Source organism: Schistocerca gregaria, chromosome 10 (genome assembly GCF_023897955.1).
Source record: "Schistocerca gregaria isolate iqSchGreg1 chromosome 10, iqSchGreg1.2, whole genome shotgun sequence".
Classification (NCBI taxonomy): domain Eukaryota; kingdom Metazoa; phylum Arthropoda; class Insecta; order Orthoptera; family Acrididae; genus Schistocerca; species Schistocerca gregaria.
This window is the reverse complement of record NC_064929.1, coordinates 192,877,051-192,897,012: the sequence shown is the minus strand read 5'-3', so window position 1 is coordinate 192,897,012 and position 19,962 is coordinate 192,877,051. Positions and strand designations below refer to the sequence as shown.

General features: G+C 42.8%; 1 protein-coding gene across 1 annotated transcript in view; it reads right to left on the bottom strand.

Annotated features, from left to right (window-relative positions):
* Nucleotides 1-19,962, bottom strand: part of LOC126293425 (F-box/LRR-repeat protein 7-like) — a 133,841-nt gene that overhangs the window by 12,898 nt on the left and 100,981 nt on the right. Inside the window, exon 6 of the mRNA XM_049986648.1 lies at nucleotides 8,281-8,460. Coding sequence (XP_049842605.1) covers nucleotides 8,281-8,460 — 180 coding nt within the window. The remainder of the gene's footprint in view (nucleotides 1-8,280; nucleotides 8,461-19,962) is intronic.

Sequence of the window (19,962 nt, the reverse complement as noted above, 5' to 3'; positions counted from 1 at the left end):
AACTCCCTAAGGATGCATTTAGAAGGCTGGAACTGATAAAAATAACAAAGCAGTGGAGGACTTGGCAATGTCGCCGTTCGGGACTGCTCTGCTGTTCACGCAATCCACCCTGGGGCCTTGCCATGGTAATGTAAACAAAAGCTCACAGTCTAATTGGCTGTCGTGGATACGCAAAAGCACGTGCACCAGGGCTGCGTCAACTGTCAGAGCTCTTCTCTATGGAGTACAGGAATGAGAATGAAAAAATAGATTCTTTGAACACTTTCACTTTGAAAATGTCAAATGATAAATTATATTTAGTTTTCATAGGTACTTCATTAAACCAAGTGTTGTGTATATAGTTCCGCATAGTCAGCACGTACACAACTTTCCCACTAGAGCGCGCCCCGCTAAGCACAACAGCGCAGGCGCAGTGCTCGTCCGTCTGCCTTAGAGACGGACCATAATCTGCTTCTGCCGATCCGCGTATTAATATGCAACGCAGCCAATGAGATTGCAGCTAACGTAGAACCTTTTCTCCTCGCGGATCGCACTCGCGCAGTGCGAGGTATTGTAACGAGTGTACAGACCTCCGATTAGTCAGTCTGCATTTGTCTGCATTAGTCTCTACCAGTCTATAGTCAAGTATCAGTCTGCACCTATGAAGATATAGCCATGAGGATAAATGTATAGACACTTTGTCAAGTATCAGAGATATGTGAGAATGAGATTAACGTACCAAGACCAAAGGAACTTCAGATTGTCAATTGTAAATAGCATCCAGAGTCAAGTTACGTAATGTTTATGCTTGTTATTATTTTAATAAATGTGTGTGAAAATTAATCAAGTTCTGTTTAAAGTTGGTCACCGTCAATCTGCTAGTCCAAGCGTGCAAGTGGCATTTCTATCGTCTGACCTAACAGCAGAAGATAAACACGCCACGATAAGACCACGAGACACATTGATGACACTCGCCTACTCCGTTAGAGCGACAAGTCAAATAATCTGATGGTGTGTGTACCGAAGGTCTTACAGTACGCACTCCACACCAAGTATTAGTGATTCAGTGTGACAATTATTGCTGTTTATTTCTATGAACATTTTTTGAAGAATGGTGGAGCAATTTTCAGTCCATCACGAGTGCGACCTTTAACTCCTTTTCAGAAAAGAAAGCTAACTATCCACGTTGAGGACTGACACCTGTTACAAAACATGCTTCCTCTACACCACGCCACTTCCTAGCGACACTTGCATTAACCATTCTCTGTATTCTCATTTAACAGCAGACGAAGTAAAATGTGTGCACTACACTTGAGCCTTCTGTCATACATCACTTGATTGCTGCACTCCTTACTCCCAAACTGGCAGAAACTGGAAGACATCAAGCTGTCACACTCTGTGCCTCATCACTGCCACTATCATCATCATTATTATTATTTTCATTAATACAGTATAGGTTGTAACATTACAGGACATATTGGGACATATTGAAGTATTCGATACTGTAGACTTTTAGGGGATGTCGATACAGATATGCAAAATGTAAAGGGAAACTTTGGTGATGTTTAAATATTGTACTGTGTCAATATTAGGGCATTTTGCACAGAAAGAACAAAAATAGAATTAATGTAAATATATATTAGTGTTAGTAACCTATTTTCATTCAATTTTGTAATTATATTTCATTTTGTAAAAGAAAGACTCACTGTTAGCTGTAGCTCTGATTAATTGTATAAATTATCAGTTTTGAGCTAAATTATCTCGTATAATATGAACAAGATACTTTTAAAAACTCACCAGCTAAAGAGAAAGTCTGTAAATGAACGTTTAATGCACACTTCTGGAACTTTCTATGGAGAAATTCTATATTATGATCGCAAAAATACGAAAACTTGTGAAAACTGTTTCATAACCTAATTTCGAAAGACGATTTGTATCAAGAAATATTGCTAAAAAGATTTATTTACGTTTTGAAACACGATTTAAATCATTTTACATATAAATAGTTGTTCTAAATCACTCAAGAAATATCCAGAATCAAATGTCAAGATATTTCTGGAAACATCGGTACAAATCTGGTGAAGGTTATCCAGAAGCTGGTAGAAAAATGTTATAAAATCTATTTGGAAATTATGCTTGTAAGAATTTATATGTACTGATCCTTTTACTTACTTTAATCTGTACTAAAATTCTGTAATATCTAATTTAGTTTTAAGTCGTGAATTGCTATCGTATTGTAAACAAAACATTGTCAAAGACTCTCATTGTTTGGAAAGATATTAATACACCTGGGAGTTGTCAGTTGCCAGTTCAGTTCGGATATGCAGTGTGGTTAGCTCGGAGAGTCAGTTGTTGAGTCTGTGAAGTCTGTCAGTTCTGTTTGTAAATAAACGTCTGTAATGAAGAATTACTTGTTGTCGCCAATATGAACTCAAGACCTTTTGCACGAAGCAGACACCTCCTAATGCAACGTTTTAATTTGGTGTTGAGGAGCTGAAATGTTATAATTTGGTGCAGAAAGTCCTGGGACGTTATAATTTGGTTGAGGAAGCTGGGATGTTATAAGGTCCTACAACAGCTTTGTAGCCATTACATAGTTACTGTTGTGTTGTGCCGTGTATTGGTTTGTTTAGTTTCCGAGAGGAATAAAGATGCAATTTATGGTCTATTATGGGGAACTGCCTACAACTCGGACAAGGTATTATCATTTGATATGTAAGCATATGTGACCTATACGTCTCGATTTTACTGTCGTAGATGCAAGTCACAAAGTATTTATGTAGTGGATGAGCTGCGTGAGAAACGTCTTGTTCATACTTTGGTGTCACAGCCTATAATACACTGAAGAGCGAAAGCAATTGGTACACCTGCCTAGCATCGTGTAGCGGCCCGACGAGCAGGCGGAAGTGGCACAACACGACGTGGCATGGACTCAACTAATGTCTGAAGGAGTGCTGGAAGGAACTGACATCATGAATCCTGCAGGGCTGCTCATAAATCCGTAAGAGTACGAGGGGCTGGAGATCTCTTCTGAACAGTACGTCGCAAGGCATCCCAGATATGCTCAATAATATTTACGTCTGGAGAGTTTAGTGGCCAGCGGAAGTGTTTAAAAAAATGGCTCTAAGCACTATAGGGCTTAACATGTGAGGTCATCAGTCCCCTAGACTTAGAACTACTTAAACCTAACTAACCTAAGGACATCACACACATCCATGCCCGAGGCAGGATTCGAACCTGCGACCGTAGCAGCAGCGCGGTTCCGGAGTGAAGCGCCTAGAACTGCTCGGCCACAGGGGCCGTCGAAGGTGTGTAAACTCAAACATAGTGTTCCTTGAGCCACTCTGTAGCAATTTTGGACGTATGGGGTGTCGCATTGTCCTGATGGAATTGCCCAAGTCCGTCGCAATGCATAATGGACATGAATGGATGCAGGTGATCAGACAGGGTGCTTACGTTCGCGTCACGTATCTAGACGTGTCAGGGGTCCCAATCACTCCAAATGCACACGCCCCAAATCATTACACACCTTCCACCAACTTGAACAGTCCCCTGTTGGCTTGCTTGAGCCATGGATACATGAGGCTGTCTCCATACCCGTACACATCCATCCACTCGATTCAAACTGAAACGAGACTCATCCGACCAGGCAACATGTTTCCAGTCATCAACAGTCCAATGTCGGTGTCAATGGGCCCAGGTGATGTGTAAAGCTTCGTGTCGTGAAGTCGTCAAGGATGCACGAGTGAGTCTTCGGCTCCGAAAGCCCATAACGATGATGTTTCGTTAAACGGTTCGCTCGCTGACACTTGTTGATGGCCCAGCACCGAAATCTACGGCAGTTTGCCGAAGGGCTGCACTTCTGTCACGTTCAACGGTTCTCTTCAGTCGTCGTTCGTCCCGTTATCGCAGAATGTTTTTCAGGTCGCAGTTATGTCGGAGATTTGTTCTACCGGATTCCTGATATTCACGGTACACTCGTGAAATGGTCGTACGGGAAAATCCCCAGTTACATTGAAATGAACACCCTTAGCTGCTTACAGGCGTTGATATACGTCAACGGGGACAGATAAAAAATGTGTGCCCAGACCAGGACTCGAACCCGGGATGTCCTGCTTACATGGCAGACGCTCTATCCATCTGAGCCACCGAGGACACAGAGGAAAGCGCGACTGCAGGGATTTATCTCTGACACGCCTCCCGCGAAACCCACATTCTCAACGTATTGTCCCGCACAACATTCGTAGTGCCCCCGCTCATTATACTCATTACTCGCGGCGCGTTGCCGATTCCCGTAAGAGTTAGGGCACTGTTTGTGCTTTCGCACAGAAGAAGAAGATGGTCAAGTGGCCGGTGAGTCTTAACTATATATTTACTAAGATGGTATCTGTTCTTTCGGTCATGTCCGAAAGAACAGATACCATTTAGTAAACAAATCCCCAGTTCATCGCTACCTCGGAAACGCTGTGTTCCATCGCTCCTGCGCCGACTATAACACCACGTTTAAACTCACTTAAGTCTCGATAACCTGATATTGAAGCAGCAATAACCGATCGACCAACTGCGCCAGACACTTGTCTTATATAGGCGTTGCCGACCGCAGCGTCGTATTCTGCCTGTTTACATATCTCTGTATTTCGACGCACGTGCCTATACTAGTTTCTTTGGCGCTTCAGACTATATACTACATAGTGTGAGATTAATGCTGGTTTCTGACATTGCATACCGATTCTGCGCAAAAACTTACGATTTGTGGAAAATTTTAATCTACAGGAGACGTTTAACTATCATACGCAAAAGGATATCATGGATGCCCAGCTCCCTAACTGTATTTTACGAAACTCACTTTTTAATCACGAATAAGAGATGCCCTTTCCATATAACTTCATTACAAATACAATTTTATTTCTTTTAAAACACTTATTGAGTTGGCAGTTTACATACAGCATTGTCTTAGATACAAGCGTGACCACTCCAGAAGTCCATTATTTCTGTCTCTCGTACAAGTTGATTCTTGTAAACTAATGTGCTTTCGAAAACGAGAAACATATTTGTCATTGTCACGTTGCATTCTGATTAACCTAATGCTACTACTATAGCCTAATGCGCTTACTGCAACTGAAAATCTTTGTCAAATTAAAGTTATAAGTTATGTGGCCCTACTGGCAGTCTGTGATCTTTGGCCGTCGTACAAGCAAGGATAAACATTCCGAATGCAAAACACATTTTTAGAGGCGTAAAAATGTATATACAAGGATGTATAATAAATTCATGGTTATTATTTCATGAGGTTAGGTTCTCTTTTAGAGATGTTTCCTCTCCATTTCCAACGACTACACTTATTCCAAGTACTTTCATTATTTAAAACTGCACTGAGGTGAAACAAAGTAACGGGATAGCGATATGCACATATAGGAATGGCGGTAATATCGCGTACACAAGGTATGAGGGTCACTCTAAAACAAATGCACACTATTTTTGTAAAAATACCGTTTTCATTCTGCATGTGTGAAAGTTTTAGTGTGTAGATACATCCTTCCCGCTTCTTTTCAAACTTAGTTCAACCTGTTCTCGTGAGTGGCGCTGTCATAGCATGTCTTCAAGATGGCTGCTACACTTGACATTCGTCAGAAGCAACGTGCTGTCATAGAATTCCTGTGCTGTGGAAACGAGACAGTGGGAAACATCCACAAGAGGTTGAAAAAGATGTATGGAGATGCTGCTGTCTATCGCAGTACAGTTAGTCAGTGGGCAAGCAGGTTAGTTGATGAAAGCGGGTACGGCAATATTGAGGATTGTCCTCGCTGCGGCGGACCTCGTACTGCACACGCTCCAGACAATGTGCAGAGAGTTAACGAACTGGTGACTACTGACAGACGCATCACAGTGAACGAATTGTCACGTTACTTTGGGATAGGGGAAGTAAGTGTTTGCAGAATACTGAAAGTGTTGGCGTTAAAAAAGGTTTGTGCCAGGTGGGTTCCCACGATGTTGGCAGTGGCTCACAAAGAAACAAGAAAAACGGTATGCAGCGAACTTTTGGAACAGCACGAGAATGGTGGAGATGAATTTCTTGGAATAATTGTGACAGGTAATGAAACATGGCTCCATCGTTTGTCACCAGAGACGAAGAGGCAATGAATGGAGTGGCATTATTCAAATCCACCCAAGAAAAAAAATTCAAAACCACACCTTCTGCTGGAAGAGTTATGGCTACGGTGTTTTACGATTCCGAAGGATTCTTACTTGTGGACATCATGCCAAGTGGAACCACCATAAATTCTGATGCGTATGTGACGACACTGAAGAAACTTCAAGATCGACTGAGTCGTGTTCGACCACCTCGGCAAAAGCAGGATGTTTTGCTGTTGCATGACAATGCGCTGCCACATGTCAGTCAAAAAAGCATGGAAGCGATCACAAAACTCGGATGGACAACACTGAAACACCCCCCACCCCCACCCCCCTTACAGTCCTGACCTGGTTCCATGTGACTGTCATCTGTTTGGGAAACTGAAAGACTCTCTTCGTGGAACAAGGTTTGAAAACGATGACTCCCTTGTGCACACTGCCAAACAGTGACTCCAACAGGTTGGTCCTGAATGTTACTGTACGGGTATACAGGCGCTGGTTGCAAGATGGCGTAAGGCAGTTGAGAGTGGTGGAAATTATGTAGAGAAAAGAAAATACTGTTTCTAAAGGATGTATTTACACACTGTAAAACTTTCAAACATCTAGAAAAAAAGAAGGAATTTAAGAAAAATAATGTGCATTTCTTTTGGAGTGACCCTTGTATAAAAAAGCAGTGCACTGGCGCTGCTCCCATTTGTATACAGGTGAGTGATGCGAGAATGTTTCCGACGTGATGATGTCTGCACGACGGGAATTAACAGACTTTGAGCGTGGATTGGTAGTTGGAGTTAGAGCTGTGGGATGCAAATCGTTAGACAATTCAAATACCAAGAGTGTTAGAATACCAAATTTCAGACACTACCTCTCCTCACGGACAAACCAGAGGCCGGTGGCCTTCACTCAACGACCGAGAGCAACTGCGTTTGTGTAGAGTCGTAAGTGCTAACAGATACGCAACACTGCCTGAAATAACCGCAGTAATCAATGTGGGTCATACGACGAACGTATCCGTTAGGACTGTGAGGCGAAGTCTGGTTTTAATGTGCTGTGGCAGCAGACGACCGGGCCGAGTGTCTTTGCTAACAGCACTACATCACCTGCAGCGCCTCTCCTGGGCTCGTGACCATACAGTTTGGACCCTAGACGACTGGAAAACTGTGGCCTGGTCGGATGAGTCTAGATTTCAGTTGGTAAGAGCTGACAGTACAGTTCGAGTATGGAGCAGAGCCCATGAAGCCATGGACCCAAGTTATTAACAAGGCACTGTGTGAGCTGGTGGTGGCTCTATAATGGTGTGGGCTGCGTTAACATGGATAGTAGGGTCGTGTGATCCAACTGAACCGATCATTGACTGGAAATGGTTATGTTCGGCTACTTGCAGACCATTTGAAGCCATGAATGGACTTCAAGTTCCCATGGCAAAGTGCATGTCACCGGGCGACAATTGCTAATTACTGATTTGAAGAAAAATCTGAACAGTTCGGGTGAAAGTTTTGGCTACCCAAGTCGCCCAACATGAGTCCCATGGAACATATGTGGGACGTAATGGAGAGGTCAGTTCGTGCACAAAACCCTGCTCCCGCAACACTTTCGCGGCTGTGGACCGCTGAAGAGGCAGCTTGGCTCAGTATTTCTGCAGGGGACTTCCAACGACTTGTTGAGTACATGCCACATCGAGTAACTGCACTACTCCGGCAAAAGGAGGTTCGACACGGTATTACGAGGTATCCCATGGCCCGCATCTCGTGGTCGTGAGGTAGCGTTCTCGCTTCCCACGCCCGGGTTCCCGGGTTCGATTCCCGGCGGGGGCAGGTATTTTCTGTGCCTCGTGATGGCTGGGTGTTGTGTGTTGTCCTTGGGTTAGTTAGATTTAAGTAGTTCTAAGTTCTAGGGGACTGATGACCATAGATGTTAAGTCCCATAGTGCTCAGAGCCATTTTTGAGGTATCCCATGACTTTTGTCATCTCAGTGTGTACAGGTGTGAAGGTTTCGCGTGGATCGCCTAGTTTTTATTAAAGATCGTTACTTAACCATTTTTGAAAAGAAGTTCAGTCACCACTATGAACCGTGTCTTTGGAGCTTGCTGCTTCACCCATCATTCTTTTTCAATTATTAATCCGTCAGTTACTGCTACTGCACTAAAGTAAGAAGTCGACAAACCTGCTCACATTTCAAGATGTTGCAGCCGATAGATCTCAGAGAAGGCAGCGTCAGATAGCAGCTCGGCGTTTCCGACATCAAGTTCCCTCAAAGCGGGGCACCCACGACAGGCAGCAATCACTGTCTCATCGTCCAGCCCGAACCCATTTCGCAAATCCAGCACTCTCAGTTTTGGCAGCCCTCCAGTCCTTAAACACAAAAGTAAGTGGCAGCTTTATTGGTGCTCCAGAAATTACGAGCGGAGCTGTCTCTATTGATCTACTGAAATCACTGCACCAAAAAATAATTAACGTAAAATACTAAAATTTTGGGAATACATTTGTTTACGTAACATATTTAACATTAACGTTGCAACTTCACACGTTAATATAAGCGAAAGATAAGGCATTGCAAATGTGAAATGCTGGTACATTAATAACCGGTGTAACCGGCAGAATGTTGTATGCAAGCATCCAAAAGTACCCAGGAAGCGGCTACACGGGTAGCGGGAGCTGTGTGAAAGGGGGTTGGACGGATTTTTAGGTTAGACGGTCTCAGGAAACCACAGAAAGGGCGTCCGTCTAAACGGGGGTAGGTAAAACACATTAAGTTAGTTGTACAAACGATTGGTATTGAAGGTGTAAATTGCCGTAACTGTGTTGGGAAAGAACCAGAGCTCCAAGCCCTAACAGAGAGCACTGAAGCTCAAACAGTTATAGGTACAGAAAGTTGGCTAAAGCCGGAAATGAGTTGTGCCGAAATTTTTTCTAACGATCTAACAATGTTCAGAAAGAATTGATTAAAAACAGTTGGCGGTGGAGTATTTATTGCTGTCAGAGGTAGTTTGCATTGTAGCGTCAGAGGTAGTTTGCCTTGTAGCGAAATTGAAGTAGATAGTTGCTGCGAAATAGTATGGGTAGAGGTTATATTTGACAATCGGGCTAAACTATTATTTGGCTCGTTTTACCGACCCCCCGACTCAGAAGATATAGTTGCTCAACAGAAACTTGAGTCTCATTTCAGACAAGTACCCCACGCATACAATTATAGTCGATGACGACTTCAGTCTACCCTCGATATACTGGAAAAATTGTACGTTTAAAACCGGCTGCTGGCACAAGACGTCATCCGAAATTGTACTGAATGCTTTCTCAGAAAATTATTTTGAACAATTAATTCATGAGCCTACTAAAAGCGTAAATGTTTGCGAAAGCATACTTGACCTCTTAGCAACAAATGATTCTCGATAAATAGGGAAGATCATGACGAATACAAGGATTAGCGACCACAAGGCAGTTGCTGCTAGGCTGAATACCGTAACACGCACAACCATAAAAAAACCGCAAAGTACTTCTGTTTAAAAAAACTGATAAAAATGCTCTTAAGGCCTTTTTAAGAGACAGTCTCCACTCCTTCCGATCTGGTCACGTAAGCGTAGAAAAGATGTGGAATGATTTCAAAGAGATAGTATCCGGCAATTGAGAGATATATACCATATAAATTAATAAGTCATGGCACTGATCCCCCATGGTACACAGAACGGGTCAGATCGCTGTTGCAGAAGCAACGAAAAAATCATGCCAAATTTAAAAGAACGCAAAATCCCGAAGATTGACAAAGTTTTGCAGACGTTCGAAATACAGCGCGTGCTTCAATGCGAGATGTCTAGGAATCTGGCAGAAAACCCAAAGAGATTCTGGTCGTACATAAAGCACATCAGTGGCAAGACGCAATCAATACCTTCACTGAGCGATAACAACTGTGAAGTCACTGATGACAGTGACACCAAAGCAGTGTTATTAAACACGGTTTTCTGAAACTCCTTCACCAAAGAAGACGAAGTAATTATTCTCGAATTCCAATCAAGACAACTGCGAAGATGAGAAACACAGAAGTAGATATTCTCGGTGTAGCAAAGCAGCTTATATCACGTATGTAATAAAGGCAAGGCTTCCGGTCCGGATGGTATACCAGTCAGGTTCCTTTCAGAGTATGCAGATACAATAGCTCCATATTTATCAGTTATATACAACCGCTCGCTCACAGAAAGTTCCGTACCTAAAGATTGGAAAGTTGCTCAAGTCACACCAATACCCCAAAGGGAAATAGGAGTAATTCGCTGAATTACAAGTCTATATCACTAACAACAATTTGCAGTAGGGTTTTGGAACATATACTGCATTCGAACAGTACGAAGTACCTGGAAGAAAACGATTTCTGACACATAGGCAACACGGATTTAGAAAATATCGTTCTTGCGGAACACAACTAGCTCTTTATACTCATGAAATAATGAGTGCTATCGACAGGGGATATCAAATTGACTCCATATTTTTTAGATTTTCAGAAGGTTTTCGACACCGTTCCTCACAAGCGACTTCTGCCCCAACTGTGTGCATGTGGAATATCGCCTCAGTTGTGCGCCTGGACTCGTGATTTCCTGCCAGAAAGGTCACAGTTCGTAGAATAGACGGAAAGTCATCGAGTAAAACAGAAGCAATATCCGGCGTTCCCCAAGGAAGTGTTATAGGCCCTCTATTGTTCCTGATCTACATTAACGACTTGGAGACAATCTGAGTAGCCGTCTTAAATTGTTTACAGATGATGCTGTTATTTACCGTCTTGGAAAATCATCAGATGACCAAAATCAATTGCAAAATTATTTAGATGAGATATCTGTGTGGAGCGAAAAGTGGCAATTGACCCTGAATAAAGAAAAGTATGAAGTTATTCACATGAGTACTGAAAGAAATTCGCTAAATTTCGATTAGGCGATAAGTCACACAAATCTAAAGGCTGTAAATTCAACGAAATACAATTACAAATAAACTAAATTGGATCGATCACATAGATAAAATTGTCGGTAGAGCAAACCAAAGACTGCAATTGATTGGCAGAACATTTAGAAGGTGCAACAGATCTACTAGAGTGCTTACACTGCACTTGTCCGCCCTATTCTGGAGTATTGCTGTGCGGTGTGGGATTCGTATCAGGTGGGACTGACGGATGATACTGAAAAAGTTCAAAGAAGGACGGTTGGTTTCGTATTATCGCGAAATAAGGGAGATAGTGCCACAGACTTGATACGTGAATTGGAATGGCAATCGTTAAAACAAAGGCCTTTTTCGTCGCGACGGGATCTTCCCATGAAATTTCAATCACAAATTTTCTCCTCCGACTGCGAAAACATTCTGTTGGTACCCACCTACGTAGGTAGGAATGATCATCACGATAAAATGAGAGAAATCAGGGCTCAGACAGAAAAATTTAAGTGCTCGTTTTTCCCGCGCGCCGTTCGAGAGTGGAACGGTAGAGAGACAGCTTGGAGGTGGTTCATTGAACCCTCTGCCAGTTGAGGCTTCAATGCACAGTAATCACGTAGGTGTAGATGTCACGTAGATGTAGACGTACGTACATCGTGTTTTATAGGTCCCAGATATCGATTTCAGGGCTGGAGTGTCGTGCCAGTGGCACTTGGTTGATCAGTACGTGCTCGGTTAACCCTCGTTGTGGATGACAGTGGAGTTGTCCCACATGTGCTCGATTGGCGACAGATCTGGTGATCGAGCAGGCCAAGACGACATTTCGACACTTCATAGAACATGTAGGAGTATGACACTCCGGCCGGCATGGCAGAGTGGTTCTAGGTGCTTCAGTCTGGATCCGAGCGACCTCTACGGTCGCAGGTTCGAATCCTGCCTCGGGCATGGATGTGTGTGATGTCCTTAGGTTTGTTAAGTTTAAGTAGTTCTAGTTTTAGGGGACTGATGACTTCAGATGTTAAGTCCCACAGTGCTCAGAGCCATTTAACCATTTTGAATTTGGTTACGACAGCGGTGTGTGGACGAGCGTTATCCTGTTGGAATCACTCCCTTAATACTGTTCATGAATGGCAGCACAACAGGGTGGATCATCAGACTGATAATAGAAATTTGCCGTCAGGGTGCGTGGGATAACCGCGAGATTGCTCCTCCTGCCACGCGGAATCGCATTCTACGCCATGACTCCAGGTGTACGTCCAGTGCGTCTAGCATTCAGACAGATTGTTGCAGACCCTCCACTGGCCTCCAACACACGGCCATCTCTAGCACCGAGACAGAACCAGTCTTCATCAGAAAACACAACAGAGCACCCTGCTCTCCAATGAGCTCTCGCTTGACACAAATGAAGTCCCAATTTGCGGTGGTTTAGTGTCAGTGGAATGCACGCTCCAGGGCGTCTGACTCGGAGACATCTTTGAAGTAACCAGTTTGCAACATTTCGTTGTGTCACTGTAGTGTCGACTGCTGCTCAAATTGCTGTTGCAGATGCAGTACACTGCGCCAAAGCCGTTCGCCGGACACGATGGTCTTCCCCGAGAGACAGAGCCACGCGGCTATCGGGAGCACGGTCCTTCTTGTGACCGTACATTCTACATCTACATCTACATCTACATTTATACTCCGCAAGCCACCCAACGGTGTGTTCCAGTCGCGTATGGCTCGCGGGAAGAACGACTGCCGGAAAGCCTCCGTGCATGCTCGAATCGCCCTGATTTTACATTCGTGATCTCCTCGGGAGGTGTAAGTAGGGGGAAGCAATATATTCGAAACCTCATCCAGAAACGCACCCTCTCGAAACCTGGACCTCAAGCTACACCGCGATGCAGAGCGCCTCTCTTGAAGAGTCTGCCACTTTAGTTTTGCTAAACATCTCCATAACGCTATCACGCTTACCAAATAACCCTGTGACGAAACGCGCCGCTCTTCTTTGGATCTTCTCTATCTCCTGTGTCAACCCGACCTGGTATGGATCCCACACTGATGGCCAATACTCGAGTATAGGTCCAAAGAGTGTTTTGAAAGCCACCTCCTTTGTTGATGGACTACATTTTCTAAGGACTCTCCCAATGAATCTCAACCTGGCATCCGCCTTACCAACAATTAATTTGATATGATCATTCCACTTCAAATCGTTCCGCACGCACACTCGCAGATATTTTACAGAAGTAACTGCTATCAGTGTTTGTTCTGCTGTCATATAAACATACAATAAAGGATCCTTCTTTCTATGTATTCGTAATACATTAGATTTGTCTATGTTAAGGATCAGCTGCCACTCCCTGCATCACGTGTCTATCCGCTGCAGATCTTCCTGCATTTCGCTGCAATTTTCTAACGCTGCAACTTCTCTGTATACTACAGCAACATGCGCGAAAAGCCGCACGGAACTTCCGACACTATCTACTAGGTCATTTATATATATTGTGAAAATCAATGGTCCCATAACACGCCAAAGGTTACTTGAACGTCTGTAGACGTCTCTCCATTGAGAACAACATGCTGTGTTCTGCTTGCTAAAAACTATTCAACCCAGCCACACAACTGGTGTGATATTCCGTAGGCTCTTACTTTGTTTATCAGGCGACAGTGCGGAACTGTATCGAACACCTTCCGGAAGTCAATGAAAATGGTGTCTATCTGGAAGCCTGTATCTAATATCTTCTGGGTCTCATGAGCAAATAAAGCGAGTTGGGTCTCACACGATCGCTGTTTCCGGAATCCATGTTGATTCGTACAGAGTAGATTCTGGGTTTCCAGAAATGACATGATACACGAGCAAAAAACATGTTCTAAAATTCTACAACAGATCGATGTCAGAGATATAGGCCTATAGTTTTGCGCATCAGCTCGACAACCCTTCTTGAAAACTGGACCACCGCTGCCAGTAACCGTGTACAGTGGCTACATCCTTACCAAGCCTTTCTTCAGTATCGCAGAAGGAACATCCAGCGTCCCGTAGCCCTATTACACGATCTCGTTCAAACTCAGTGGTGTGTTGATAATGGCGTCCTTGCGCCTTAAAGATATTCTTGACTAACATTAACTCATCACATCCAGTCTCAAAGGTAACTAACGTTCACCATCGTTACAACGCGTATTTAAAAGAAACCTGATCTGAATCCCAGCAGTGGCCCCACTGGCGCCACTCTGACACGACTGGCGCCAAAATTTTCACAGACATAGTCTTTCAGGTGCAGAAATGCGCATTCCAACTTCCGTTTATGTTGCACAACTCCTTCTTGGTGTTGCGATTTGTCGAGACAATACCACCTTTACTAAGGTTACTTAAGGTACCTATTCTACATCTACATCTCCAGTGATCTCTCTGCATTTCACATTAATTGCCTGGCAGGGGTATCGTCGAGCCACCTTCAAGCTACTTCTCTACCGGTCCATTCTCGAACAGCTGCGAGTGAAAAGCAAACACTTAAAACTTTCCGTGCGAGAACTGATCACTCTATTGCATTATGATGATCATTTCTCCCTATGCAGGTTGGCACATACGAAGTATTTTCGTTTCTGGAGTAGAAAGTTACTGTTTTCAATTTCAAGAGAGATGTTGTCGGAATGAAAAACGCCTTCCTTTTAATAGCTGCCACTCCAACTCAAATATCATGTTCGCGGTACTCACTCCCTTTTCCGCGATAATACAAAACGAGCTGCCCTTCTTTGGACGTTTTCGATGTCCTCTGTCAGTCCCATCTGATGTTGTGCCCAGACCGTACAGTAGTACTCCAGAAGAGGACCGACGAGTGTAGTGTAGGCACTCTCTTTTGTGGACCTGCTGTATTTTCTAATATTCTGCCAATAAATCGCAGTCTTTGGTTCGCCATCCCTACGACATTATACAAAGTATATGTGATTGTTCCAATTTAAGTTATTTGTAATTGTAATCCCTAAGTCCATAGCTGAATTCACAGCCTAAAGGTTTGTATGATTTATCTTGTAACCGAAATTTAGCGGAGTTTTACGCAACATACAGATATCGTTTCTAAATCACTTTGCAATTAGTTTTGATCATCTGATGCCTTTACAAGACGGTAAATGGCAGCATCATTTGGAAACAATCTGTGAGGATTGCTCAGACCGTCTCTTAAATCGTTGATATAAACCAGGAACAGCAGGGGGCCTATCAAACATCCTTGGGAACACCAGACATTGCTTATGTTTTTTTCGATGACTTTCCATCAGCTACTGCAAATTGTGACCTTTCTGACAAAAATATCATGAATCCAGCCGCACAACTGAAGACGATATTCCGTAGGCTTGCAACATGATTAAAGTAGCATGTGCGGAACGGCACAAAAAGGAGTCTGTAAATCTAAAAATTTGGAATCAATTTGAAATCCTCTGTCGATGGGACTAAATGCTTCGTGAGAATAAAGAGCTAGTTGTGCTTCACATAAACGGTATCTTCTGAATCCATGTTGGCCATTTGTCAATAATTCATAATGATTAAGCACAGTATGTGTTCCAAAATCCTAGTGGAAATTGACGGTAGTGATACAAATCTGTAATTCAGCGGATTACTCCTATTTCCTTTCTTGAATATTGACGTGACCTGTACAAATGTTCAAATGTGTGTGAAATCTTATGGGACTTAACTGCTAAGGTCATCAGTCCCTAAGCTTGCACACTACTTAACCTAAATTATCCTATGGACAAACACACACACCCATGCCCGAGGGAGGACTCGAACCTCCGCCAGGACCAGCCGCACAGTCCATGACTGCAGCGCCTTAGACAGCGTGACCTGTACAACTTTACAGTCTTTAGGTACGGATATTTCGACCAAAGAGTGGCTGTATGTGATTGCTAAGTATAGAGCTGTTGCATCACCGTAATCCGATAGGAACTCAACTGGCATACAGTTTGGAACAGCAGCTTTGCCTTCATTAGGTGACTAGCTACAATACGTGGCATTGCCCAGGTCGGAATATATCGTACTATTGTTAGCATGAGGACCATTCTTCCCTTCAGGTATATACAGTCGTATATTCCATTAAACACGCGATGTACGTAGGGTACACTAAATTAAGTAATCAAGGATTCAGTATAATATTATTATTTAAATGACACAGGCCAGAATAAAAAAGGTACTTACTTTAATAAGAAATTTATTTTTTATTATATATGCATATTTCTATTTTTATTGTTCCACAACGCTTGCTTATCCGCTTTATTTTTAGTTTTGTTGTTCGGACTATAGTTGGACAAATTTTGAGGTGATCCATCTCCTGAGCACACAACATATAATTCACATTCTGAAAAGCATGGTTCTTTTAGGTTAACACCAGACTACACACTATGGAATGTTTGGCTCTGTGGTTTGTTGTCTGTCAAGTTGTAAACCAGCTTAACTGGAAATTGCAGTTGCATTAAACTGAAGGGCAATCCAGATGATATTAAGGGTATCCACAGTGCAAATATTGTTGTGTCGGCTACTGTGGGACTCAGTGAAGTTGCAATGGCTGGTGGTAGGAATCCAAAATGATCTGTAGGTCTACATACGCTTGCAGATTAATAGAATTCTATATTTCTAAAAAGGAAAGAAACATAACTTAACTTCTTGTTATGAAGTGGCATCATGTGCTTCTAGCGCCTCCTGCATGCAGTTATGTAGTTTTATACATAATTACTAGTTGTGGAACGCAGGCTATGTATTGTCTTCATAGTAGTCAGTACTGATGGTCTCAAAGTCTGCAACCGACCTGAGGCCAACCAGCGATGGACGGCTTGTTGAGTCAACATTGAGAGGGGGCGCTGAACTCTGTCTTCTCAGAGGTGTGGCGCTGCCTTCTCTGCCTACTGGAGCACGTGTCAGCGCCTTCTCGATGCCTGATCGATGTCCAGTCGATACTTTAGGACTGCACAAGTATCATCTGCCCTTTTTCTTTGGTAGTCATTATACTGGTTTCGATGATGTTCTTCTACAGTTGTTTGCTGCAGAGTCTTGTACCAATACACAGTTCTGGCAAATTCAGTTTCCGAACTAGTGAACTGACCTTCAATCTGAAGCAGTGCAACAGCATTCCTAGAACATTCAACTAATTTAAAAATTTAGTAGGAAAAATTAGAGTTTCATTTTCACCAGTCATGGTATCGATTGACATGTAAATTTTCTTTGACCCTGAATCAGTTCTTGAATGCTTTTGTTGACGTCGTTGACAATTTCGTTTTTCATTGCTAGAATAACTCCCTCAGATAATCATTCTAAATTGGTATAATTTTCGAAGCTTTCTGAGTATATTTCGCTTCTTCTGTTTCATTTCTAAGTGCCGCTTTTCTTCTTTGTGAAATCACTTAATACAGTGCGAACACTATATTACACTTTGACATTGTCTCTGTAACAACAACTATGAGAAAGGTAGCACGTGATCAGTGGCTGGGCAAGCGATTTCATAGATTAGGGTCGTCTGTCACCTGCCCCCCTAGCTAGACCACGGAGGACTCCCCACCGTCCCACAAGCCACTAGGCGCTCCCCCCCCCCCCCCCCCCCAAGCCCCTTCCCAGCCTCCTGCCCCACTCCATCCCTCACCCCCACACCACCACACTCCATGCCCCTACCTCGCCCAGTACACTCACCATGAACCAGTAAAGAGCTGGCAGTCAACTCAGCACAATGTAGAGAGACAGGTGTGTGCATGTGAGTGTGTGTGTGTGTGCATTTTTTTGCTACAGCTAGAAAAAGGAAGAACATTCCGAAAGCTAGCCAACCTCTGTACCTTTTGTTTGTGTGCCTATCGATGACATAGCACCTCTGCCTTTTAATGAGCTGTCCCTTTTATCCCTAAATAATACACACACACACACACACACACACACACACACACACACACATATATATATATATATATATCAGAAAACTGTGTGTAAAACGCATTAAAGTAAGTCATTAACAGTAAATAAGAAAAGTAAAAAAGTAAGAAAAGTTCTATACTCAGTAAAAATTTTAAGAAAATAATTCAATACAAAGCACAGAAGCACACAATATTTTCCTCGAATTCAATTTTCTGTTGGAATATTTAAATATTTTTTCGAAATCGCTTTATCACTTCAACATTCACAATTTACTTCTTGTATTTTGTCTTTGATTCACTCTTGATTCTACTCAAAATGTGGTTGATGAAAACGCTCTGAGCTGCTACTTATATTGATGATCGAAATTTGATATATTCGATTTGGATATTCTGCATTTCGACTTAGGAAAGTCTACATCTGCATCTACATCTACCTGGATACTCTGCAAATCACACTTAAGTACCTGGCAAGGGTTCATCGAATCAGCTTCACAATAATTCTCTATTATTCCAATATTGAACAGCATGCGGAAAAAATAAACACCTATATCTTTCTGTGTAAGCTCTCATTTCCCTTATTGTATTATAATGATAATTTCTCCCTATGTAGGTTGGCGCCAACAAAATGTTTTTGCATTCGGAGGAGAAAGTTGCTGATTAAAATTTCGTGAGAGGATTCTGCCACAACGAAAAGCGTCTCTGTTCTAATAATTGAAGAAATTTGGTGAAAATTTTGCCTTATGATTAATGTAACTATTGACAGTTATTTTATTACAATTTTCAGCCACACGTATCTCCAAAGGTTTGGAACCTGCTGGAAAAATCTGTTTCGAAAAGTACTTTCTAGAAAATTCCAAACCTAGGATATCTAGATCTAAGTTACTCACATTGGCAATCGTTCTTGATTCGAATTCTAGAATATTTCCTTCATCTTCTTTGGTGAAGGAATTTTGGGAAACCGTGTTTTGTAACTCTGTTTTAGTGGAACTGTGCTCAGAAACATTACCATTGGTATTGCGCAGTGAATGTATTAATTGCGTCTTGGCACTAGTGTACATAATGCATGACCAGACTCTCTTTGGCTTTTTTGCCAGATTTCTAGGCAAAGTTTCCTTGTGGAAACTATTATAAGCATCTCACACTGAAGATCACTGTGCATTTTGCACTTCTGTATAACTTCGCTGATCCCTTAAATCTGACATACTTTTTGCATTGTTTCGGCAACAATGTTCTGACCTGTTTAGTGTACCACAGGCAATAAGTACCATCTCCTATTAATTTATTTGGCATTATATGTTTCAATTGCCTTTGATACTATCATTTCAGTTTAAACCATATCTGGTTTAGGCTTACAAAATCAGATTGAAAGAAGTGGTGACTCTGTCTTAAGATGGCGCCATGAGAATTTTTATCTGCTTTCTTAAATCTATTGAGATAAATCCATTGAGATACGCGACTTTGACAAAGGGAAGATTAATATTATGCAGAGCCTGTGAACGAGTACCACGAAAACGGCACAGCTGGTCGAATGTTTAAGTGCTACTATCACGAGCATCTATGGAAAACGGTAGAAGGACAGCGAAACTACCACTGGGCACTAAATGGTTGTACGTCAATGACTCTTCACAGAACGTGGGGTTTGGCGGCTTGTCTGCTCTGTAAAGCAGGATAGATGGTGATCTGTGGCATCTGTGGCAAGCGAGCACAATGCTGGAGCACGCACAAGTGTTTTTGGAGCACACCGTTTAACGTACATAGTTGAACATGGAGCTCGGCAGCTGACCATCCCTACGTGTTCCCACGTTGACCCAACTACATCGTCAGCTACAATTTCAGTGGGCACGAGACCATTGTGATCCACCGTCACTCAATGGAAACGGGTCAGCTCTTCGGGTGAATCACATTTTTGCTTCACTAGGTCGCTGGTCGTGTCCACAAACGCTGTCGTCGAGGTGAACGGCAGCTCGAAACGTGGAGCGCGCCACAGACGGAGGCTGTTGAGAGCAGTATCATGCTATGGGATACACCTCCTGCACTTGGGCGTGACCTTTGGTAGCAATCAAAGACACGCTGACAGCTGCGAACCAC